The 26,352-nt window shown below is 39.7% G+C and overlaps 1 protein-coding gene across 1 annotated transcript in view; it reads right to left on the minus strand.

Moving 5' to 3' along the window:
• Nucleotides 1-26,352, minus strand: part of b4galt2 (UDP-Gal:betaGlcNAc beta 1,4- galactosyltransferase, polypeptide 2) — a 170,206-nt gene that overhangs the window by 73,412 nt on the left and 70,442 nt on the right. The window contains exons 3-4 of the mRNA XM_027288494.1: nucleotides 15,800-15,918; nucleotides 14,356-14,472 (exon numbers count right to left, since the gene is read on the minus strand). Coding sequence (XP_027144295.1) covers nucleotides 14,356-14,472; nucleotides 15,800-15,918 — 236 coding nt within the window. The remainder of the gene's footprint in view (nucleotides 1-14,355; nucleotides 14,473-15,799; nucleotides 15,919-26,352) is intronic.

The raw sequence follows: 26,352 nt of genomic DNA on the forward strand, positions 1-26,352 counted from the left end.
GTGGCTTGTTTGAGCACCCAAGCGTCAATCCATGACAATCCAACATCTATTCTTTCTACTGCCAATGGTTCATACTCTTAGGAGATTCAACCACAAATAGACACTACATATACTCACGACATATACTGGTGTGTGAGTAAATACTTATTTACTCGCAGGCCAACTGAAAGCAGGAATAACTAGCAAAACAAATCAAATCTCCTTTGACAATTCCCCTTGCCGAGTGCAAATCAAACACATTTTTCACTTCTACCTCTTCTATTCACACTCACCTTATTGAAAACCTTAACACTGAGGAAAAAATGATGCAGAATAACCGAACAAAAAACGGAGAATGAATGGCGTCTTTCACAGAGCGAAGGTCACGTCAGATATCTTGACAGCATGCTCTTCTCCCCCAACGTACAAGCACAATCCCTCTCTTTGTTTAATTTTTCAAAAATACGTTTTTGCTGTGCCGCAGCTTCGAGTACAACAGCCTTCTTCTGCGGAGACCTTGAGAAGAACAATATGAGATCCATTTTGCCAGATCAATATATATTATTTTCAAAGATGTGTTAGCTGCTATTGACAGAGATTTTTTTTTTCTCTCTCTCTCTCTCTCACGCATTTAACACGGTGCTTTATCCCTGCTCATATCTTCCTGGGTCCCCTCATCAAGATGTCGAATGCCTTTTCTCATTTCACAGAGTTTCTCTGACTGCTTGTCTGCTGGCACAAAGGCAAAGATAAACATGTTGAAGGTCAGTGCACTCAGATGAGCTAGTTCTATATTGCCTGATATAACACCTGCTATCATACTACTGTACATCCCATGGCTCCTCATGCAGACACCACATTATTGACCGCTTAAACATCCATCATTGAAGATGGAAACGGCACTGTCCTTGACGTCGAAGCGCAACTTTTTTTTTTTTTTTTTTTAATGCAGCAAGCCACTCGGATGAAGCATGGCCAACGCTGCAAGGAAGATGTGAAACCTTTAAGGGATTTGCAAGTTCTCTGACAAATGACCTCGTATGTCATTTATGCCAATCTGCTGGGTTGTGATGTTAAAATCAGAGGGCGATAGGCAGAATGTTTCATCTCATGCCACATCACACACATCATGTTATCTCCACATAAAATACAGCTGATCTGTCTCATTTGAGACAGAATTGTCTCGCAGGAGGTCAAATAGACCCATCAGGGGGATACTGCTCCATCCAAGAGGACGTTGTGTTTTATTTTCACAGTTTTGGTTAGCGCTCCTATCATTAATAATAACGTCATATTAAAAAAGTTAACTGCAAAAAAACTGAGATGTATTTGACAGAAAGGTTGTAAACTTGTTTGGAAGACAACGGACAAGAGTAAAATTATTATCCAAATTGTCCGATTGTCAGCATCCATCATAGTTTGCAGATATATTCCTGGTTCAACCTTTATCTTCTGGTGCCATTGGAAATTATCAGCAATATTTCTGGTGTGCTCACTGATTTTGTTAATCTAACTTGTTTCACAACTCGCCGAATATGTGAAAGAAAGCAAACTATGTGCATAAAGAAACAGTAATTCCGGGTGTTTTGATAAACAACCATTGTTAGTTTCATGGCTTGGCCATGAAAAAAAATAGATATGAAACAAGATTTCTTCATCAGATTTCACCTGCATGATCTTCTTCTTTTCACGAGTTGTTAGACTTGTTGTTGACTTCAAAGATCTCAGCAGTGACTCTGGTGAATGCAATTTCATCCCGATTGTTGGTGAAATGAGGCTAAACACATACTGTACGTATCATTTCAAACAGAGACTCGGAGGAAAATAAATAAACCTCCCCATTAATATCCCCTTGGCAGCATTATGTTTAGATTCTACTTAAAACATTTATCAAAATCTTATTCATATGCAGACTAGCTTCCTCTACTTCTGGGTTCTTTCCATGTTAGACTGCACTGATAAATATGTCAGGAGTTTATCTCAGGATCAAACACGGATTTCGTGATAAAGAACACCACATAAAAACATAATGTGTGTGTGTGTGCTGGTGTTATACAGTATTAACTCCTTCCTCTGTAGAAGAGGAAGCTTTTCATCAAGACAAAACACCTAAAAAAAACAAAACAAAACATGCTTTTGGTACAAAATGCATCATGGGACAAACTTGCACTTGCACTTGCTCATGGTTCTGCTGTGTATTTATAAGCATCATCATCTGGCATGCTGAAGCACAACACTATCACACAGATGAGATGTGCTGTGGTTTGCAGAACTTAGTGTGCTCGGGAACCGCGATCACACGCGTTCAAAACACATGCATACCTCTCAAAAGCAGCAGCAGTGCTGACAGAGAAAGAGAGAGATAAATAAGAGAGAATTGAAAGTTGCAGGAAGTCTCACTTATCCCATCTTGCTTTGGAGTCACACAGCACAGCCATTAGAGGGAAACAGCAATAAATGAGAAGCATTTTGGAGCAATTTTCTCAACAATTACGACTTGCAGTCCCCCCCCCCCATTCTACTTTTGTACTTTATAGCTCACCACAGTATGTTTTACACAATGATCTTGTCCCCGCTGGTAATCTCTAATACTGCTGACATTATTATAACCCATCTTCAGTGCAGCCTCTTTTTTATCTTGCCCCCAGTAGGCTCAAAGAAAAGGCAAAATGAAACAAAGAGAGGAGACAGAGAGGTAACTAAAAAGGGGGATGTTTGCCTTTATCTATCACAAAATACACTGGCAGGGCTGCAGGTTGAATATTAATATATGTGTGGGTTGTTTATAATGTGTCTCCCTTTTCAAATATAAAGCATAAAGCTCACTAAAATGTCCTCTCCACTTTCATCTGCTCAGTCGTATCTCTTTATCTAAGGTGCCTTAGATTAGCATGTGTCATATTCACACAGTGTCTAGCCATTATTGCATTCATGCTCCACATTAATATGGATTTCCTGTGGCCTCATTGAAATCAGATTGCCTCTCATGCCTCCTCAAAAATAACAGTATCATTTAAATCCTTTACATGGTCTAGAGGAGGAAATAATATATGGCTTTAACTTTCACTTTGGGGCATGATGTTTTGACCATTCTTTTTCAATCTCTCCAAAAGCTTTCCTTAAAATGTTTTCAGAGTAAAATAACAGATGTTGCGTTCTTGGAAAATGACTTACTTTGTGGTTTGTTTATAGGATAAATAATCTTGGGAAATTCAACGTGCCATGAGATTTTTTTGTTTGTTCTTGCTTTTTAATTCAACGTGCCATGAGATTTTTTTGTTTGTTCTTGCTTTTTTTTGGGGGGGGCGAGACACCAAGTATAAAATTTAAATTTCATATTTAAAAAAATGAATAAAAATAAGAAAGATATTTCTGAAAAGATTATATAAAAATTCACCCACCCTGCTGACTCTTTGTAGGGTCACAGAGGGCTTGAACCTTTCCGTGCACACACTGGACGAGAGGCAGTTTGCTAGTCCATCACACGGTTGACACCTTTAGACTCTTTTAACCTCACCTATGTGTCTAAAACGAGGGGAGAAACATCCAAACTCCACATACAAAGGGTTCAGTTGACCTCTTGGTTCAAACCCAGGCCCATTTTAGATGCTAGACCACCATGGTGTCCCATCTAAAATCACCAAAAGTTCAGAAGAAGACTTAGTAATCTGACACCTATGAACATGTCTACAAATACAAACAGTGTATCTATGAAAATGTATTGTAAAATGTTTGTTTGCTGTACAGATGATTGCCGTTTCCTTTCAGACGTGCAGTCTTTATATTTTTCTGAATATCAGCAGTATTCAGCCAGCCCCTGAAGCCGCCTACAGGCAAAAAAAAAACCTAAAACCTATTCAATCACCATTAAAGCAAAGGGAGCAGCTTCATGATTTCTCTTCTCTCGTAACCTTTACGGGCAAGACGGAAGGAAAACATTTATTTGTCTGGCCTTTTCTGCCAAATCGGTGTGCGGGAGGGAAACATAGCAGCGGTGCAGCCGAACAGTGCGAGAGCGAGAGAAGAGGAGGGTAGCGCTGCAGGTGGGGTGGGGGTGTTTGAGGGCAGGCGAGGAACGACGAATGGGTTTGAGTCGGAGTGACATTTCCAGGCTTATTTTAACGAGGGCTTGTCAAGGTGGTTAGAAGGTTTCATGCAGCTGTTCTCAGCCCTCTGAATAGCAAGGTCATCAAGTTTGGTTGTTTGGCTGACAACACGAGACGAAAGCGTGAACAGCGAAGCGCCGCTGTCCAAATATCACAACATGGTGGCTGTGAGAGGAAGTGACGGGGGAAAAGAAGATAAAGGTGATTTTAGAGTTTGAGGAACTAAAAACTCCAACGTGTTGTTATGCAGATGTATTACACACACCCTAAAGACCTTCATTTATAATTTTTTTTATGCCTATGTAATATTTTCTTTCATCATGGATTCGATTTCCTCACACTGATCCAGAATCTGGTTGTGGCAGCAGGTTCAGCAGGGCAGTCCAGACATCCCTCTACCTATTCTAGCTCCTTCTGGGGGATCCCGAGGCGTTCCCAGGGCAGATGGGCTAAATAGTCTCTCCAGAGGGTTCTGGGTCTCCTACCAGTTGGACATACCTGGGACACGTCCAAAAGGAGGTGCCATGAGGGAATCCCAATTAGATGTCTAAACCACCTCAGCTTGCACCTTTCGACACAAAGGAACAGCAGCTCTGCTCCGAGCACATCACGGATGTCCAAGCTCCTAACGATATCTCTAAGGCTGAGCCCAGCCACCTGACGGAGGAAGCTCATTTTGGCCACCGCGATCTCATTCTTTCAGTCTCTACCCAAAGCTCATGAGCACAGGGTCAGGGTTGAAACGTAGATGGACTAGAAAATCGAGAGCTTTGTCTTCCAGCTCAGCTCCCTCTTCCAACACTGATCAAACACATGTAGGTCACATGGTCATTGTTCTCTTCCTGAATTCTAGCACTAACTACCATATACACTTCACAGTAATGAATGAAATAATATTGCTCCATACATGAAATTATGAATTTACACATCTAAGCAAATAAATAACAGTCTAAATAAAGATTTTGTACAACAAATAATTCTCAAATTGTCTCTTACAGCCATAATTAAGGAGAAAGAGAGCTGCATAGTACGCACCCTTGATAAATGAATCTATTTTTGATGAGTAAACTTCACAAAAACTGCTAAATAATCTTTTATTTCCAAGAAATGCAGTCCTATTTATGTATTATTACATTCTCGGATAACATTTATTTAATGCTACGCCAATAACGTAATTACATTATTGACAAAATGTTATTCTGTTATTGGCTTTATTACATTTAAAATGGCCCAAATTATTACGTCATTGGCAGGTATTACATTATTGGACTTTATTGCTACAATCCATCATTAATTGCCAGTAATTAATAGTTGGACTAGTTGGTTGCTGTGTTTAAATGTCACCTCCTTCACTGTTGTGTTTCTCATTAAGTTTGGGGTTGATGAGTTAAAAACAGTTGATGAAGCACCATCCTCACACGAGGCACCAACATGCTGATCCCGCACGTGACGAAACATAGAAGATGATGCACATGTTGGTATGTTGCAGATATGTTGCATCAGTGTTCATATTTACACGTACAGTGCATGTGCCTTTATGTCAGCCAAACCTGCCTCAAACCTCCTTTATACATTAAATATTGGTTTTAGTCGTTCCCTCTGTATTTTATGTTTGTACATCTTGTACTGTTTACTCCTGGGTCCATGCGGAGTGTTGTGTATTTATTTTTGAATGCTTGCTGCAGCTTCTGTTTGCCCATTTGGGACAACAAAGTTGAGTATAAATTTAACCGAGTATAAAAGTGAGACGAAACTCAGTAAGTAAAATAACACCCGCTGTGAGTAGGGACCATTTTTCTGTCTCGACAGCTCCGTGTTAATGGACGCTTGATTGAAGGAGAAGCTGTTTAATTATGCAACACCAAAATGCTGAAATGTCAATTTTGCCGTTGCACCATGCTACAAATTACAACTGAGCGCTTTATCTAAGTAAACACACAAGTGATGTTCTGCATTGCAGAAGAAGCAGCAGCACTTAAAAAAAAAAAGATGTATGTGTATGGTGTCAAATGTGTGTGAAAGAGCGTGATTATTGTGGTTCATCAGGTGCTCGATCGACTGAGTTCAAGCTATTGTTTAGGATCTGAATCTAAAAACAATGACATTTGGAGAAAGGAATACATGCTTAATGGGTGCTTTTCCACTGGCTATTGAGGTTGGCTGATTGAATTAGGACACTGATTGTGCACAGTGTGATTTGTGAGGAGTGGAAAGTCGTGTTTTCTTTTGTACTTCACAAACTTTGAAGATTTAAGAGTTCATTTTCATTTAGGTTAGTCGGCAAAACCAAAAAAAAAGATCATCAAAAACTTCAATAGTTCAATTTTGTATTCACTTCATGTATATCAAAAACTTCAATAGTTCAATTTTGTATTCACTTCATGTATTCAGTTAGTATTTATTCTGAACTCTGCTCACTATTAATACATCTTTTGACTTCTTTTGTGAAAAAAAATACTACTACCCGTGTAAAATACTACTCCAATAATACTAAAACAAGTTCATTACCGTCTGTAATGGATATTTCGGCAGCAGTAAAGTTCTGACATGCCAGAAATCAAACCGAGAGCCAAATCAATTTATATTCAAATAAGAACTGATCTGTCAGAAATTCATCCGGATTCTAAAATCAGTCAGGGTGACCACTCGTCGTCACTCCTCTGCTTTCCACTGCAAACGACAACTAGACGAAACATAGTGGCCTGCCTGCATGTAAGCGTGGCAGGCAAACCAATAACAAAGGCGGCCTCGTTTTTTAATGAGGTTAAAGAAAGTTAGGCAGACTTATATACAGAATAACTTTATTGTCTTTGTTGTTCTGTATACTACTATATAATTCTTCGAGTGTTGCTTGAGTTTCGACCTCCTAAAACTTTTTTCCCTTCCCTGTGCACCTTTTGAAGTTGGTGAGGTGGTGCCAACGATCCGTACACTGCTACTACAAAAAGAGCATTGGTTTTAAAAAAAAGGTGGGTGTGCAGTGTGGGTGCCGTTAATGGATATCTGGACCTGAAGTCATGCGGTCATCTCACATTTAGCTACTTTTACCTTTGACAATAAGTGCTTTGAAAAGTTTGTTAATTCAGTATGAAGCACAAACATAAAAAAGACACACAGAAAAAACAGTACTAAAGGTTTGAGTTGCCGTGAGAGGAGAGAAGGAGTTTGCAGATAAATCTATAATTCATCATAGCAGAGGCTAACACAATCACATCAAGCCCTTTTGCACTTGGGACTGAACGGGGTCTAAGGGTACAGAGCGAATGAGAACATTATTTTACTGTACAGTTCCTCTGCAACACCGAGACATAAAGTTGAAAAGGGGACGAGATAGAGGAGGAGAAGGAGGAGGACGGGAACAGAGTTGTTGCTCATCAGATCAATATCCTATTCCACGGTCAACTGCACAAAAAACTCGCTCATTTTCCTTTCTCTCTTTTAACATTTTCAGTTTCTAGTAGTAGAAGATAGAAAGTGCATTAACCATGCATGGGCTAGAGTGGTGGGCTAAGTGAAAGAGAGAGAGAGACGTAGGCTAAACGTGAGGACAAAATGAAGGTCTGGCAAAGCCTTTTCTTTACTCTAAGAGGTTTATGTCTAAATATCTCACCCAGGGCCTGCGCCCTTTGCAAGAAGATAAGAAAATAATGAATGTTATAATTAAATAGGCTTTGTTCTGTCCATCACCTGAATAAAAAATTGCTAATACTGACGAAAGATAAGGAGTACCATGAATTGAATATTCCATGCTTGTAACATGACGTAATGCCTCTGCTCTAGGGTCACACATTTTCAGCACCGTCGCAGTGTGATGTCTCTATGCTCTTTAAGTAATCATGTAAAGCTTTCACTGATCGGATCTGATCTGATATGTCTGGAAAAGACAAGATGTAAAAACGATTTTCTATTATAGTGTTCTGTTGCAATCTTACATATTGTAATAAAGGTTTTCAAAAATAAATTCAAAAAATGTGTTTGGATGAAGTCTGAAATACTGAAATCAAAAGGACGCTGACTTCGGCAATAATAGCAGCAATAATTTCGCTGCTGTGCTCTGACAGACAGATATTGGAGTTGGAGTTCACTGGGCGGTCGGTAGTGTAGTGGGTTAAGCGGCCGCCCTGTGTGTGCAGGCTACAGTCCTCGCTGCAGCTGGCCCCGGTTCGAATCCCGCATCGGACGGCCATTTACTGCGTGTCACTCCCCCTCTCTCTGACCCCTGCTTCCTGTCTATCTTCAGCTGTCCTATCATTAAAGGCATAAAAGGCCAAAAAATAATCTTAAAAAAAAAAAAGTTCACTGACGGAAAAATAATCTACAGTAAAATACCACAAAAATCCTTGATTGCAGCTCATCAGATGAGAGGATTTGTGTTTTGTGTGTGTGTTGGGCAACAATGGGGCTTTAAAAGTTTTAACTACCAAAGTCTGGTAACATCCTTTGACTGACCGACACTGACTCAAGTGACATCACTTGAGGCCATTAAACAGACTTTCCCGTGTAAAGGATAAATCATTAATTAATAAAAATAACGGATGCATTTTTATTTCACATCAACTAGTCAGCGTGGTTTGTTGGCATTTCATGAGCTGCGCGACAGCAACACAACAAAAACAAAAGGTCAACCAGTAAAATGCGGAAGTGGGTTTTATCTTGAAGTATCTGGAGAATAATTAGAATACTCTTACAGTATATTGAAGCTTTATGGCAGTCTTACACTCACACACACAAACACACTAGGCTGCCTGTCTAGCTATTCTAAGTCCAATGAACTGTCCGGTCAGCCTCGATGTGACCTTCACACATAAAGCCCAAACAAATACAGACATAAACACACAGAGCTTAATCCATCCTGATCCTTTGGTGTCCACTCAGTGTGGGGCTGAAGTGTGGACATGAATAAGAAGAACAAAGTGCTGCGACTGGATTCAGCCATCTTCTACAACACAAGCTGGGACTCTGGACCAATGCAAGAGGAGTTACTGGAAAGTCAAAGTGTGTTTGTGTGTATGAGGTGATGGAGGGTTGGCAGAAGGAGAAAATGGGGGTTGCAGGTCATATCTTGGTGGATTAGTGGAGCAAGAGTCCCAGCAGAAGCTTATACTGTTGATACCAGATGTCAGTTTTGTTGCGTTTGATCCTTCTGTACTTTTACTTTCTGACTGACAGACTTCTACTTGTTATGGAGTATTTTTACACTGTTGTATGGGCACTTTTTCTTAAGGTAAAAGATTTGGGTACCTCTTCCACCACAGCAAATATTAAGGAAGAAACTAGAATGGGCCTTATAGACTTTCACAGAGCTGGAGTGTATCAGATGTTAGAAATAAATAATGATATCCAGCTTTGGATCGACCTTAAAAATCTCAACAGCAGATGGCTCTTCTTTCTTCATTACTTCTGTCACTCACCTCCCTCCCCTCAATCTCTGTTTTTCACCTGCTTTTCACTTTTTTTTTTGTTCTTTTCTCTGTCTGTCTCTCATTCTCTCTCTGGGCTGTCCTCCAGTTTACATGATGAGCTGATGGCCAACAAACAAACATTGGCCCCGGTCCTCGGCAAGCGGAGAGGACACAGAGCAGCAGGGCCGAACAGCAAGGTTGCTATATAACTTTTCCGCATGATCCCTCTGCAACGCCTACTCACCATACCTCACCGGCAGCAACGCTTCTCAGAGCGAGATGACGGCTGCTTAAAGATGTCCGGTTTAGGCAAAACGACGGCAGCTGAGGAGAAACCAGCCTTCGATCTGAAGCAAACGTAGCACGAATTCGCCCAGTTTTAAAAAGCAAATGACAAGCATTGACGTGACCCCTGATACATCATCATACCATTTCCTGGTAAACACAATAAAGTGCCTAGAGCCTGAACAACAGAACAGTCTAGCTACGCTACTAATCAAATAATCATTCAAACAGTTGCTGGTTTCTGTTTCTTGCATAAGAGGATCAAAAGCTTTTTCTTTATCTTGTGTGGTGATAAATTAAATATGTTTGGCTTATTGACAATTACTCAGACAAAACAAGACACTTGGAGATATAATCTTGGGCTCTGGGAAATTGCCTGAGGCATTTTCAATTATTTTATACATTTAATTGACCTGAATGAATTGATTATCGAGAAAGTAGTTCAGATTAACTGACATTAGACGTAGTTTAAAATACGGAAGATGAGGCTTTGTGATAAGTTTTAAATTATGTTTGTGAAATGTTTTTGTTTTGTGGTAAAATATTGCAAACTCAACAAACTTTGGTGTTTTACTCAGTGGTTTCCACCATATTTCATTGCCTTCTTTGTTGTATGAAACTCCCGTCACACGATAGCAAGCACTGTTTGTTCTTCTGTTCAATGATAGAAATCTTCTTAAGGAGAGATAGGCGACAAGCAAAAAAAGTATTAAGTGAAACTCGGGTTAAGAATATTTTAATAATGGTTAAGATGAATTTCCATGCTCAGATTTCTGAGTCAGGCACCAAAGTGACTCCCTGGTTGGAGAACAATCATCGAAAGTATTGTCTGTAATTTAAAAGGCCTATCCGTGACTGAAGTCTAAAGAAGTCTACTTTAAAACAAAAAAAAGTGGTATGAAGGTAGGGACAGTCGCATATACTGTATATGTACTGCTTTGTTCAGTTTACTGTTCATGACAATGACATATCTTTTTATAGTTTGATCATGACACAAAAACTGCTTTAAAAACATTCAAATAAAGTTTTTAAAAAGTGTTGAGCACTTGCACTTCCATAGTTACGGCTACAGGAATGATATTCATGGATATAATTTGGCAATTTATAATGTGACCTTTTCATCAGAGCTCTGACTGGACATCCTGTTGATCATAATGAAGCTCTGATAGCTCCGAGCAACTTTGCAGGTTTGCAGGTCTTCATTTTCAATATTATTTCCATGCATACGCACATCATGCTTTCCAACACGAAGCTCAGCTGCAGCTTGCTGTAATTTTCACACTACTAGTATCACAATTAAGGGCATAAATGTATGTATAACCTACACATGGGAACTGACATTCATTTGTATATGTGTTTGTGTCTTTGTCCGCCTGAAGGCGTACCATGTTTTGTTTTGTTTTTATCTCCAAAGGGGTCTTTCTTGTCACAAAACGACTGTTTTGACTCTAAGGACATGACAGCCAATTTCTGTTAGCAAGGACAAGACTTGAGAGGGGAAATTATCACTGTTCGCCACCGCGATCGCCCTCCAGTGACTCGGTGTTAAAAGGTTCCAGACTTCCACTCATTTAACACTCGAGCGAGCACGATAGAAAAGTGCTCTCCACCGTCCTCTCGGAAAGTGGAGGCAGGCGTAAAAGGTTTAATCGGCCGTTGTGTCAAGATACATCAGGACTGCTTGTCATCAAAGTCCCACCTCTGTCACTTTGTTTCGGCTTCTCTGAATCCGCCAGCTTGTCCGTCTTCTTTGTAGTTTACCTGCCTTCACTCTCTGTTTTTTGGACTTCCTATCAGCTTGTCTGGCAGTTTGATGTCTATGTGTCCTGCCTGGCCTCTTGGAAAGAAATCCAAGAGGGTTTTCTTTATTATATGCCCCTGTCTAAGTTTTGAACTTTTTGAAGATCTTTCTAATTTGGGTCTATATCCATTAAACGTCTATGAATAAAAATGATCTATACACTCCACTGCAGATGGCATCAACATTGCACATTTTCAGTAAGTTATAAACCCAGGCTCCAACTTTTGAGACTAATTGGGAAGAAGCATTTGGCCCAAGATCAATCTTAACATAAATCCTGGGTGTAAAAGTCCAGCAGCGGTGCTCAGATTTGGAGCTAATTGCAAAATTACATAATAATAATAATGTTAGATGAGAAAGTGCTGATTTAAAAAAAAAAAAAAAGTATAACCTTAAGATGCCCTTCCTTAGCAATTAGTTTAAAATCTGAATTTCAATCAAGGAGAGACAAAGTTTTCCACCCTGAAGCAGTCGCTTGTGGAGAGTCTCTAACAGTTTTTAAGGAGAGACACCCCTTTGAGTCATCATTACTTGAAGTGGAGGGGAAGTACATACCTCCAGCTGTGATATTTTAAATCAATGGCGATCTCTGAGTCGATTTAAAAACTCACACAAAACAAGAACAAGTGAATTCTTTGCATAACGTACCTGCACAGAGAGAATATATCTGGTTTTAAGAATTTCAACTGAGTTCAAATGGATTGAAAAACATGCGAGAGGAATTTCGACTGCAAATAAAGCGCTCTTTGAACTTTAGATCAACCACAGAACGGCGAAAAAATGTGTGATGTTTTACAGATAATTAGATCAGTGCAGTTGATTAGCAGGTGACTCACAGAGGAGGACCTTTAAACCAAAAATCCAACAAATTTGGACATAAATTGTTTTCATTGTGCAGGAAAGGTTTGAAATGCTTCTGAGATGCAGTGGAGCAGAAGTACAATGCTGAATAAAATGGATATACTATAGTAAAGCTCCTCTAATTCGCACTTGAGTAAATGTATTTTATGTAGTTACATCCCACCACTGGTCGTAAATCATAGTCAAACTTCATGGCATGTGCCAGGATCTCTGTGTGAGCTGCACTGCCTTGAGGTGAACCTAAAGGCAAAGTATAAGTAAATAAAGTCTTGTAGCAGTGATGGAAATCTCAACGAGAGACGACCCTAACCCATTCTCAGAGAGCATATGTGCATTTAGGTGCGCGTGTATGAGTGTAAACGCAAGACCGAGTGAGTAAGATGCTGGAACGTAGCCATATGAAAAGCAGTGCACAGCAGGGCAGGCGGAACCAAAGGTCTGTTCCACAGGGGGAGTGATTAAGGCATTTCCCATGGCCCAAGGGGGAAAGAAAGGGCAGAAAAGTGAGCTCATTACCCATAATGTAGAAGAAGAAGAAGAACACTCACCCAAGGCAGTGTGTAACACTCACACACTCCCAAAACACTGCTTAGAAAATCAGGCTCTTTGTGCTTCTACTGATGTGAGTGCCGGCAAAGTAAATATGTCGCCGGTTTACTCTGCACATGGGTTTTTTTGTCAGGAGAAGGAACAGTCGATGAAGACTTAGTTAGAGATGGGAAAAGATGGACGGCACCCTTTTAAGATTTTAAGCACCTGCAAACTGACTTAATTGCTACATGCAGTAGAGTAATAGACTCTTTCCACCACATGAACTGAAAAAAGATGACGCCTGAAACGAGGTTCTGATTATTATTTCACTCCTCAGAAGTTAACCTGAGTTGACAGATCTAGTTCATAGTACTTGTCAAGTAGTAATTTGAGCTTTTGAGCAACATATTCCTTACAGCCTTTCACTCGACCCGTTAAACAGTTTGTTATAAAACTGACATCTGTGCACGTAAAAACATGACCCACTTTGCATCCCATCAGATGTTCAGAAAGTAGAAATTAACATCCGAATATAACAGATTTCGAATGCAGACGGAGGTGATTATTTCAAATGATCTGTGAACTATAAAAAAAGATGCTGTGGGTGCTAAAATTACGATGAAAGTCAAGAAAATTACAAACAATCAGTCGTGTAAAAATGTGAGGGTTTGGGATTTGGGCTAGAAGACTGTTAACAATCAATTCAATCAATCAAATGTTAGATTGAGTACCAGTCTCGTTTGTTTGCCTTACTCTATTACTTTGGTGTACTGATACTTTAATGTCACGTCTGAGTTATCCTAATCATGAGTTACCAAGAGAGTTCACGTCCAATATGGTGGAGAGCCAAGATTAATTATTTGGCAACAGTTTGGCTGGGAGCGGTAAAGTCCTCGAGTTCCCAGAACTTCATGGTTGGTGGGTCTTTTAAAGAGGCCAAGAGAAGTTTGGCAACAAGTTGCTTTATAATTTGGAGTACGGTAAAGTCCTCAAGTTCCCAGAATTTGGGGTTCATAACTAATTATGCAACAAAAACAGGATATAATAACATCTAAATAGTGCTGAAAGGTTACATAAGAGTTATGACACCATATAACACAGAATGTAATCAGTTTCTTTGAAAATAAACTCCACTTCCACTTCCACGAAGTGGAAAAAACGTACGCCTCATGTCAGCCGAACCCAGCTCAATGTCATTATAACTAAATTTAATGGATAAGGTGTCAGTGCGCAGTATTTTAATCCTCACATGACCCACTCCATAACCATACAAATGTTAAATAAATAAAAAATACCAGTAAGATGAACCCTTGATAAACAATAATGAAGTAGCTGAAGCCAAAGGGTCTTGGTCTGACTTTCTATATAAGCATGCTCTTGTTTGATTTACCTGGTTGATGATGTAGATACCGTAGTCAATCTTCTGCCGTCTGAGGATCGGGTGGAGGTAGTGGAGCCAGTACTTTAGGTGGTTTTCTCTGTGACGGAACGGGATGATGATGGCCACCTAAACAACACGACCAGTTTCAGTTGTTTGCATTCAACAGGAACATTTTCTCTCAAATATAAACACTTTTCCATCGGTTAGAGAAGTTCTAATGTATAATTAAATCAATGCTGACAAAGAAAATAAGACACAAGTGTAATCGGTCAAAGTGCACCATCTGAAGATCTCCAAAGAGATTGAGTAATAACACTTAAATGAGTTTTGTTTCATCCTACGATATCCTTCGAACTGTAGAAAATCCCCCCGGTTAGTGTTACAGTGTACATAAAGTTGGTTCTCATTCATTATAAATGAAGCAGCTCCAGGAAGGCGCTCCCGGTGGCATTGCAGATCGGAGGCAGATCTGATGCCGCCCTGAATCTCTGCGCTTTAAGTGACTCGTTCTCCGCTGTCCAAACAGTCCAAGGTTGAACTGTACTTTGTAATTTACCGTGTAAGTTCATGGTAATTTTGCACTCAGATGAAGACTGGCAGCAAATTGACCTTGCTATCTGTATACTGTAGTTCGGCAGTGCGATGGCTGATTGCTGCACCTATTTTACAGTTATCTTTGCTGCTAAAGAGAAGCACCGTGACCTCGGCAAAGTGTTATGCAACCAGATATTATGCCACATTTTACTGTGAAAAAAGTGTTTGAAGCTGTCTTCCAGACCCATATTCTGTACAGAAAAAAATATTTGAATCCTATACTAAGATAAAAATGGAAGCTCATCGCTGCCAGGAAAAAGAAACATAGATGAAAAATGATGATGTGATAAAAAAGACAAAATAAGTCAAAATTATGAGATGAGATAAAATTTTAACCTGCTTGCTCATAATTTTGATTTAACATCTAGTAATTTGGCCAGAGTATTCCATATTTCGGACTTATTATATAATAATTTCAATTTAGGATCTCATAATTTTGATTTATTTTATGATTTTGGCTACTCCATAATTCTGACTTATTATCTAATACATTTAACTCAGTAGCTTAGTAATTTCACTTATTATTTCATAGTTTTTGTACTTAATAGCTCATGATATCATATTTTTGATGAAGTAACACCAATTTCGACTTACTATCTCATAATTTTGACTTAATATCCAGTAATTTGGCCTTCACATTCCACACTGTGGACTTATTATCTAATAATTTTGACTTATTACCTCATAGTTCTGACCATTTCATATCTTTTACTTACTAGCTCACACTTAGTATGAGTATTAAACTTTTTTAATGCATAACCTCTGGTCTCCTGTTTTTTTCTTTGTTCTTAAACTGCCAGAATCGGCTTTTATAACAAAAGTTTATTGAAAATACGTATATATAAATATATGTACAGACCTTCCATCTAGGCCGACAGTCAGGAGGTGTGTAGCGGCCTCCCTCCGTCACGTTGGGGTTTTCTTTCTGCACTCGTTCCATCGTCATCTGGGAGCTGAACTCGATCAACAAACGCCCCACTGAGGATATAAGGAAAGAGGGGAGAGTTAGCCAGATGAAAAGGATAACAGAGGCACAGGATAAAAAAGAAAAAAGTGGAAAGAAAAAAAAAACATGACAGGGAGAAAGAAAGTTAGAGGGGGAGCAAGGGATGTTGGGAGTGAGGGACAGAGTAAGGGAGAGAGCTTTCAGCTTCAAAGCAGTACTGTTGTGTATCAAAGCAATGTGTGCAGAAATAATGGTTTCAAGGGATATGCTCTGCATAATGCAGAATTTAATAAGATGCACAGGCTTTGGAAAATATATATTGCTAAAAAATAAACAAAGACTTTGAAGTCAGTCGGAGTAAACACAACATGAAAGGTAATTACACTGCTCAGTGATGAAGCCACACCATATGCTATATCACTACAAATCTATCCATCAGTCCTTTGAGTACTGGCGGATCAAACTTTCTCTAAGCCTGTGTTTGTGTGCCTGAGATTGCAAGTTCAGACTAATTTAAAGGAATGGTTGGCTTTAAATCTCTGGCCCGGACGGTGAATACAGACCCTCGTTCAAGGGAGTCAGGATCATTAAAATATATGAGCAAGCTTTGCTGTTTGGGCTCCAACCAAAGCCCTCTAACCATAACCCTAATTTCTAACAAACCAGACTCTGAGCACTCGTTCTGTGGCAAGATGTCACTCATTAGTGCATGTTTTTCTGCAGTCAGCCTCAGTAAAACAACTCATTAGTTAATTTACAAAGCAAAAAAAACCCAAACACATATTACATTATGTTTGTCACTCCTGATCATGTGTGAAAGTGTCATTTGATCAAGGATGTTTTTATGTTTTCCATTTGAAAATAATAAAACAAACAATAATTGATCCTGCTAACAATTATTGTGTATCCAAAGTCTGATATATTTATTAAAAATGTAAAACTGGGTAACACGCTCTTTCATCACAATAAACCTGGGCACTGTAGTTTATTTTGAATCAATCTTGCACTCGCAGCTCAGCATTTAGTCCTTTTTCACCGAGCGCTTGCTCATGGTGGGAATTGTTGGGTCTCTGTAAGAATGACTTAAAGAGTCCAGTCTAAACCTTCTTTATTTCTCTTATGAAAACAAAAAACAACTATATATTAACTATATACATGTATTAACTAGCTTGTGTGAAGAGATGTTCGACCACATCTACAGGCTGAAATGCTTCTACCTTTTGCTGATGAAACACTCAAAAACTTCTTAGAAACATGTGACACGTCATAGTTCAAATGAGGATAAGGGCCTGAAAAAGACGTTAAAATCCTGCGTACTATCTCACCTCTTCTCATCGTACCCCCTTAAATCTGGTTCATTTCATAAAGTTACAAAAAAGATGCTGGACACAGACATCAGATACAGAAAAGAGAGTGTGTGAGAGTGTTTCAGACCCTGTTTGATGGTTGGACACTGTTTCTGAAGCATATTTCTGCCTTAAGTGCAGGTAGGGAAATAAAGTATTGAGATGGACTGACATATTTTCTTCTTCCAAAGCGTGGAACAGCATATTCTTCCGATCACAACTACCAGATAAATTATTCTGCTATGATTGATCTCATGGTAATGTACAGCATGTCTACACAGTATGAGAGCTGTACTGCAGAGACAGAGACAGAGAGCGCTGAGGCCAACACAGGTATATGAGTTAATAATCCACTTAGCATCGGCGTATGAGCTTTGTGTTGAGAGGTCTCCTCCAATCAACGTTGTGCAGGCGAGGATCGTGATCGATGCCAGCAAGGTTAGATGTTCATAACACGCCTCTTTATCATACCACAAGAGCTGAATGCAAATAGTCCCAACAGCCCTTCTTCCACTGACCACATCTGCCCGTCACCCTCCATCCTCTCCACCCTCGTCCACCGTCTCCATTTCTTTCTCTCTTTTTTTTCGTGCTAATGAGACAGTAAGTGGAACATGGTGTTTTCATCTAGCCTCTGAATGCTAGTTAGTTCGCTCTCAGACAAGCAAAAGAGAGACACAGTGCCAGAAAATGCTATTTTTACATCATTAATTGTGTTGTTGTGGTTGTTGTTTGACATTAAACTGATGAAATGAATCAATGCAGTGACGCCTTCGTAGCAAATATGACTTTTTTTGCCCACAATCTCCTAAGACTGAAACAAATAACCCACTTCTGAGACCTACATTACGTTTTTTTTAGGGCAAGTCTTATATCCAGTACAAGACAATGAGAGCATTGTATGTTTTTAGTGCACTGTGTCTCTGTGGCAGACAAGACTCTCTGATTATAACATCGCTGTGTGTTCAGTTAGTAGCTGTACAGTGTACACTGGGTTTTTTAGGAATCTCAAAGTGCTGTACTTAGTGTTAGAACAGCCCCTCATGAGGGTTCAAAACTAGGCTTTCTGAGAAGCCTCTATCCAAACATGACTGCACTTAAGTCTAACATGTGGCCCAAGTGTGAAACTAACTGGTAACCATGCACACAAGAGACACAATCTTTAAATTCTTAAAGCTTCTGAGGGATCGAAACTCAAGAGTGCTTTTTTAAAAGTGTTGGTTGGAGGATGTGTGCTGTTGAAGAGTTTATTTTCCTAAAAGAACATTTCAGCTTCAGCTGAAAAGATTGATGCCACTCTCGTGTCAGTGCGTTCAGTGCGTTCAATATGGAGCTTAGCTTAGCACAAAGACTGCAAGCAGGGAGGAACGGCCAGCTTGGCTCTGCTCAAGGTTCAAAAATGAACCACCATTTGTGGTTTTATGGGGAGTTATGCGCTGCGACTTTTTCTTGGCAAAAAGCAACCAGGGGGAAAGTGACTTCCAGAAGACTTTGTGACCATAAAGTTGTCGATAGAGATGCAGTGATTAACTGAGTGTTTCCGTCACTTACAAATCAGTGCAACGTAAATGATCAGCAACAAGGTGGGAAACACTGCACCATTTATGAATGGCATGTAATCCTCTCACGGCTGCAAGGAATGTTCTCAATTTTCCCGCTTTTATTTTTACTAGATAGACTTTATTTATCCCAAGCTGGGAAATTACAGTGCAGCAGCAGCATTACACACAGTGACGACAGACAACAACTTAAGAATAAAAAATATAGAGAACAAACTATACATAATGAAATTATACTAATAACAATGAAAAAATGCTCATGCAATCTTATACATACGTAGTGTTTTAAAATAAATGAATAAAAAGTGCTAGGTGGGTGAATAAACTGTTGCTTGTCATGATATAGTAACTACAGCACATAACTCCTGATTGCAGCACAGCACAGACAGGAGAGTGCTATTCATTTTCCTCATCTTTTGACAAAGACATTAGCGTCTTTCCGAAGATTATAAACTATTATTTCAATTCAAATGTCACCAACTTTGCATTGTCATTGCTCGCTCAGTGGTTGCCTTCAGCATTTGATTTACCACCAACACACCTACTCAAGTGGATACCAAACAGTTCAAACCGACTGATGAAAATGGATCGGCCGCACAGGAGGTGACGCACTTCACTCACAACTAAGTTGTTGTTGTTTTGACTGAGAAGGACAGCGACGGCGAGGTAGAGGTCAGTGAGCTTGCAAAGAGTGTGGTGACGTGAGAAAATGGAAGCTTTTCAAAATAAACCCTGACATCATCATGCTGTTTTGCTCTGACGGAGACGACATGAATAATACAGAGGGTGTTCATGTGTGTGCACTGTAAAAGAGAGAAGCAGAAAAAATGAATGTGGGTTTGAGCTAATGTTTGTAGAGTAAGAAAAGATAGATGAGAGCTGTAACGTGTGGTAGCTTTGTAGGGGCGCAATTATGACGCGCGCACACATGTAACAGCTCATGCTTATCTACGTGGCGCTGTTAGAGTAATACATTATAATCACGCCGCTTGATCGTTCTATCTGGGACACCCTCTGCACTTTGGGGGATACATCACTGCTTTGTCTGCAAATATACACAGGCATCCGCACACAAATACACACGCAAACTGTATACACACCAGTTTTCTCAGCACAATAATAATGAACCAAATCTCTGAGCTATTAGGTTAGTAGCACGTGTGCTGAAGCAACACACAGAGAGCAGACCTGAGGCAGTAAGCCTTCCACACACACACACACACACACAAACACACACACACACAGAGTGAGTCGGCCTATTTGTGGCTGTGATTTCAGCTTAGGTCAGACTTTACAATAAGGAAACAGAAATAGGAGAAAAATGGGAGCACTCCTGGGTTTTTGTTGGTCCCGATTTGGTTCTGGTTTTGTGTGATAGTACATCCATTCACAGATTTCTCTCTTTTCTGGTCTCACCACATAACTCAAACCTGAAAAATTCACACCTCTCTCTTCCTTCCTATCACTCACACTCACTGTCTGCTAGAAGTCTTAACAGATCCACCTGGTTCCTGTGACTGAGATTTGACTTGGATCAGGTCCTTACACCTCTGGTTTGGTTTCCTGTGAGTTCATTTTTGTGTAACTTACAGTTTTGGATCAAAGAAAACAAACCATGAATCAGAAATGTGACTAAAATATGTTACCAAATGTTTTTCATAATTGATGGATCAACATTTTATTTCTTAATCATTTTATGAGTAAAAGATTTTTTTTGGCAACATTGTCGGTGAACATGTCTGTCTGTTTAATTTGTTATATTATATTTTACATTTTGCTGATTCATTTAATGACGAACTGATGATTCAGACAGAACAGTCACACAAATGTTTATTTCAAGAGAATATGTACCGATCTCACACATTCACAGAGTCTATGTATGTGTGACTACTGCTTATACATAACATTTCTCTCTTTGTGGCTCCTGAGGAAACTGCACAAAATCTGATGAATTGCCTGAAGTGATATTGATTGAAACCGGGACCCACGTGAGTTCATATCCACATTTTATACAGGCAATTGGATATTAATGCCGATCCCGGGTCTGTTTAACATTATGGGTAATAGTGGAGTGGATCCATGGCAGGTCATGATCGAAGTGCTGTGTGTGTACAAGATAAATAACATGTATGAGTGAGTGAGTGTCCCCCTGCTCAGGAGGTGAAGGACCAGAGAGCAAAGGTCAGATTCATCTGGAGCACACAGACAACGACAAATTAATAATGTAGCTATGGCAGCAAACGAGCTGTAGCACATTTTTGGGTGATTTTAGTTTCGGTCACAAATTTTTTGGACTATTGAACACCTCCTACCTGCTTCTCATCTCTGCTTGAGACTAGTAGAACAGGCTATATTATCCACTACTAGAGTAATAACAACCAAATATGCATTGTGGGCAATGTAGTTTGGACAAAAATAAGAACGCTGCAATAATTTTGATACATTCTGACTGTAAAAAATAAAGAATTCTACATTGATAAGCTTGTTAAACAATACTGCATGAGTGATCACGTGTACGACAGCGTGCACGGGGTTTAAAGTTTAATATTCATGATATATATATAGTATGATATATGTATTGCAATAAAATATTTAATTTCTCACTGTTATAACATCTCCATGCACAGTGAAATGTAATCAACACATCTTCCTACACAAGCCCTACAGATCAAATCTCAATAACAAAAGGAAAAAAAAAGTGATTTGATTTGATTTTTATTTAGCAACACAGCAACTAAACAACTTTCTTTTCCCTCTAAAATCTGAATCCAAAAACAAGTGCGACTTGCTGTGTCCTTACAGAGTGTGTGGTCAGGCCATCTGACTGCATCAACTACACACAACAGGCTGGTTGTTAATCAGCAGAGACTATTTTGTGCCTTCACGTTAACTTAAACAACAACTGAAGCAGTGCCAGGGTCAGATTTCTGAGTTTATAATTAAGTTCGGTTTTGGCGTCAGGTTGAGTGAATAAAAGGCAAAAAAAAAAAAAAAAAGAACTAGAGGAAGGAAAGTGAATGGACAGAGAAAGAGGGAGGGGGAGATTGTTCCTCTCCTCCTGCCTCCCACTGACACAGACTCTCTGACAATAGAGACTTTCAGCTCTCTGAATCTCATTAGCCTGTCCACTCCCTGCCTCTCTTCTCTTTTTCTCTCTTTCAATCATTTACAAGTGCCTCTACCAGCTGTAGACTGTAATTGCTATTCTTCCGGAGATGTGGAGAAAGAAAGGAGGTAGAGGAGGGCATAGAAAAAGGGAAGATGTGATGGAAGGAGGGGATGAGAGGGAGGAAGAAGTCATGTCGAGCCACTAAGCGTACAACAGATTTTATATCTTTCACATTGTTTATCTTTTTTTCTTTTCGTCCTCATGTTGTCACCCTCCTCTTCTCCTGTCACCGCTTTTGAAGAGCTCTCATTGTTGGAAATCATTTGTGTCAAAGGCTGTGTTCATCTATGCAATCCTGTGTGTGTGTGTGTGTGTGTGTGTGTGTGCGTTTCTGTGTGTGTGAATTCACTGGATCAGAGGATTAGTGGTATCTAAGAATCTCCTCGACACTAAAAAACATCCAGTCATCTGTTTGCGTGGGTGGCTATTAGTGCAACACCAGTGTGTGTGTGTGTGTTTGTGCTGAAAAAAAGAAGAGATAAGGGGTTAACAGCAGTGCATTCACAGCTGAGGAAAGGTTGCCATGAGCGCTGTGTCGGCCACAAACTGGCAGCTTTGCTGTCAATTACTGTCATGATTTATATGACGAGCATAATGTGAGTCTAGTCTGTTCTTTGATTAAAAAGGTTGATGCAGTATTCTTGAACCACAACAGAGATCATATTCAAAAATAGTCCGACTGAACTGATTGATTTTCTTTTATTTATTTATTTTTTTTAAAAAGGGACAATAAAATCACCTTGGCTAAAAAATAGTGCACTTATCTCAGAAATCACATGGCTCGTCGGAAGGTGAGAAAAAAAACGTATCGTGACCTTTAAAAAAGGTAAACCAACAGAGATGATACAGTTCTTCCAAGTCAAGAGATAAGAAACAGAGCAACAGAGTTGCAAAGTGTGACGATTATTTTCTGTTCTGTCTGTTGGAGAACTTCCGATGTTTGGATCACATGAATCTCTCCCGGTTTATTCACTAAAAAGAGCAACTGTGTTAGAAAACACTGAAATACTGTACGGAGAGAGTCAACCACAACACCTAAGGTGCATCATCCATTCAGACTTTGTTCACTTGCTCTTCTTCATTTATGTGCTTCTCAATATGTAAATATGCTTCGTAGGTAAATTGTTTTTACAACTGGAAGTGTGCACGCGGTGTTTTATTTTGAAAATCGACCAGATTCTCTATGCTGTTTGTTGTATTTGACTTCTGGCCTGTTTGGCGCAGATTGACGCGGCTGATCGCAGCTTCCGTCAAATTGTTTCTGAAGCGGACTTCCGATGGGGTTTAAAACATTAGACTGGAACGCGATTATCTCTGCCTGCCGCAACGCACGCGAAGCACATCGCTGAATGGTCACTGTAGTATTTAGAGCCATGTGCCCATCATTAAAAGAAAAGAAAACTTTCAAACTACTACTACAACCTGCAGCTACTTCTAATTTGCATCTCTATTCACGAGACAGCATTTGTTACACAGGTAGGACCGAAGCAAAACCAGCAGCAGCAGTATTACGTACATCATATGGTCTTTTAACTGTATGGATGTATAAAATAAAGAAATTTGCACGTTCTCTTTGCTTTTTAAATAACTTTTATCAGAATTTCATTGAAACTCAATATAGTGTAAAGATGACAGCCACAGATGCTTCCTCTTGGAAGAGCGAGTGACAACCTTTAATCATCACGTAAAGTATTTTTATTTTCTGAAATAATGTACGGCAAAAAAAACAAAAAAAAAACACAAACACAAACAAACAGGAAATGTCATGAATGAGCGAGCCGAGTCAAACGGCGATGATGTAAGCACTGATTCTCTGATAACCCCGTTTCAGCATTTATTTAAGTACTACTTAATGTTCTATTCAAAACCAGCGTTGTGGGTCGTTACCCAAACAAGCAAAGCAAAAAGCACTTAATGGCTCATATCCATGCGCACAGTACGTCCACTGATGTGTTTTTGCACGGATACGGAAGTGAGTTGGAAGTAGGGGGCATGAAACAGATGGAGAACGCATGTAACACAACATCGTATGCTGGCACGGCAAACAAGGAGCGTGAGAGGGAAAGAGGACGAAGACGGCTTCAGAAAGAATAAAAGGAAGGAGAGAGCATGAACGAGGGGAGGGAGAGTGATACTATGTGAGAGGTAGAAGGGCAGCGGGGGGAGAAGAAACAAGCAAAAACAGGAAGAGAGAGGAGCAGCACAGGGAGGGAGAACAACAACAGAAACACAAAGTGAAGCGGGGATGACAGATAGTGTGAGGCTGCAAGCTAAATTCCATGGCAACACAGCACCAGTGAAATGAAGGTGTTGTTTTACTAGTCTGCAGTACTGTTACTGTAAATGTAAATGATTCATAGCACATGCAGTCATCCATGAACATATCCAGAGAATGTTATTTTGATATTACACATAAACAGCTGCAGAGTCTCACAGGTCATAATTGACTGTATCATCAAACTATTTGCTTTAAGAGTTCTGCAGGTTTCAGCAATGTGAGGTTTTATTTTTCTCATGCCATAGAAAATGTAATTTACCAGCCGGAAATATGAAAGTATGATGGAACACCAGCAGGAAGTTATATATTATTACAGCGCAGTACTTTCTAGCTCAAGGTAACCATGCATGTAATCTCCACGGGGCACCAGTGGTCAAGTCCACCCTAATGTAAGAAAGATGGAAATTTGATATTGATATTATTGATGAAGCTCGTGCTTGTCTGTGTTTACTTTCACTTGGTCGAGCCGATGCAGCGTTCATTGTGCTATCACAGCGGCGTACCACGAAACGAGTGAGTTTGTGTGTGCACAAAGAGACAGGAAGCGGACTGATGAGCTGCAGATACGAGCACAAACACACTGTGTTACTCGAACAACACTCCCATAATGATGTTGTTGTCAGCATGTTGTTATGTTCATTATTTCAGAGTTTGTCCAGGGCGAGAAAACAAAAACATATCACTTGCTCTCTCTGGGTTACTCGCTTCACTAAAATGTTGGTGCTCCTCGATAATAACCAGTATGACTCAAACCGTGAATTGAAGTATTGAGATGAGACTAAACTTGACCTGCAGGAAAAATCAGTTGTTGACGAAAAAGTGCAAAGAATCACATAACTAGAACATTTTTTTATGATTTTTTGTTAAATGATGAATAAACTGAACATGTGCTGCACATAAAAAGCATACCAACGTATTTATTAGTCCTCATCCTGTCACGTTATTGCAAACTCTTTGGTTTTAGACTTTAGTCAGGATCCCGTAGGACTGACACTGTGTTTTTATCATGACCTGATTGGTTTATTTCTCATGATATAATTCAATAAACTGCACTAATATGACCGGGATAACTGGCTGGAGATGCATGGATGGATTAATCAATTAGAAATGTTGATTTGTTTACATGAAATCAGATTTTTGTAGAAAAAAAAAAGGCCCATTATGAGAAAATGAGACTGAAACTTGAGCAGCCTCCCATGTGCACAACCCACTGTTGAAACAATCACACTTTGAGTTCATATCTGAATTGAATAGTTTCTAAGGTATCTCTACTTTTTGAGACTTTTCAAGAAGTTCCATAAAACATACTAATGATAACCAGTTGTGACTCTATGAGCGTGACTTTGATGGACACGTAAGGAAACGGAGGAGCTACTCACAGCTGGAATGATGGTGATGAGAGGCAACCCATTTATCTATATGTAATTTCTAATTGTTGATATGAATAAAATGGAAAATAGCTTCTTGCACGCTGTAATTTTTTTAGCTTTCTGTAGAAAAATTTTAATTGGTGCAGGCTACAAGTCGCTTTCATCCTATTCATCTCAGTGTTATGGAAAGGCTTTCCTTTACTTCTCACAAAATAAACAGAAAACTGCTAAATGTGTTGTTTTTGATCACATGGACTGTTGTTCAGTTGCAATTATGTGATCATAATCCCTGTTTATCACCATCCTATTAATCTGTAATTGACCTATTCCAAGTTATCTAGGGACGGCAGCCACAGTAATGCTGTGTTTTATGCCGGCTCTGACAAACTTGTGTGTGTTTCCCTAAATGCTGTTTTTGGCATGATTTAGACTGCTCTCCCTATTACATGATATCAAATCTGCATGATTGGCAGAGGAGGCGACACTAGCATGCCAGCGTATGTGTGTGTGTGTGTGTGTGAGCATGTGTGTGGTTGGCGGGTACAACCACAGGTCTCGCTGCTACTGTCCAGCTGGCACACTGATGTGGCGGCTGGCACATATGCTGACGCGCACACATTACAAACGCTGTTCTCAGAAGAATCAGCATCCCGAGACAGCTGCAGCCAAACGCGTGAAGACTCCAGGTCACGATGCTGTGAGATCTCTCGGTTGCGGTCAGACATGAAATGGTACAGGGAGCTG

This window comes from Larimichthys crocea, chromosome II, assembly GCF_000972845.2.
Source record: "Larimichthys crocea isolate SSNF chromosome II, L_crocea_2.0, whole genome shotgun sequence".
Lineage (NCBI taxonomy): Eukaryota > Metazoa > Chordata > Actinopteri > Sciaenidae > Larimichthys > Larimichthys crocea.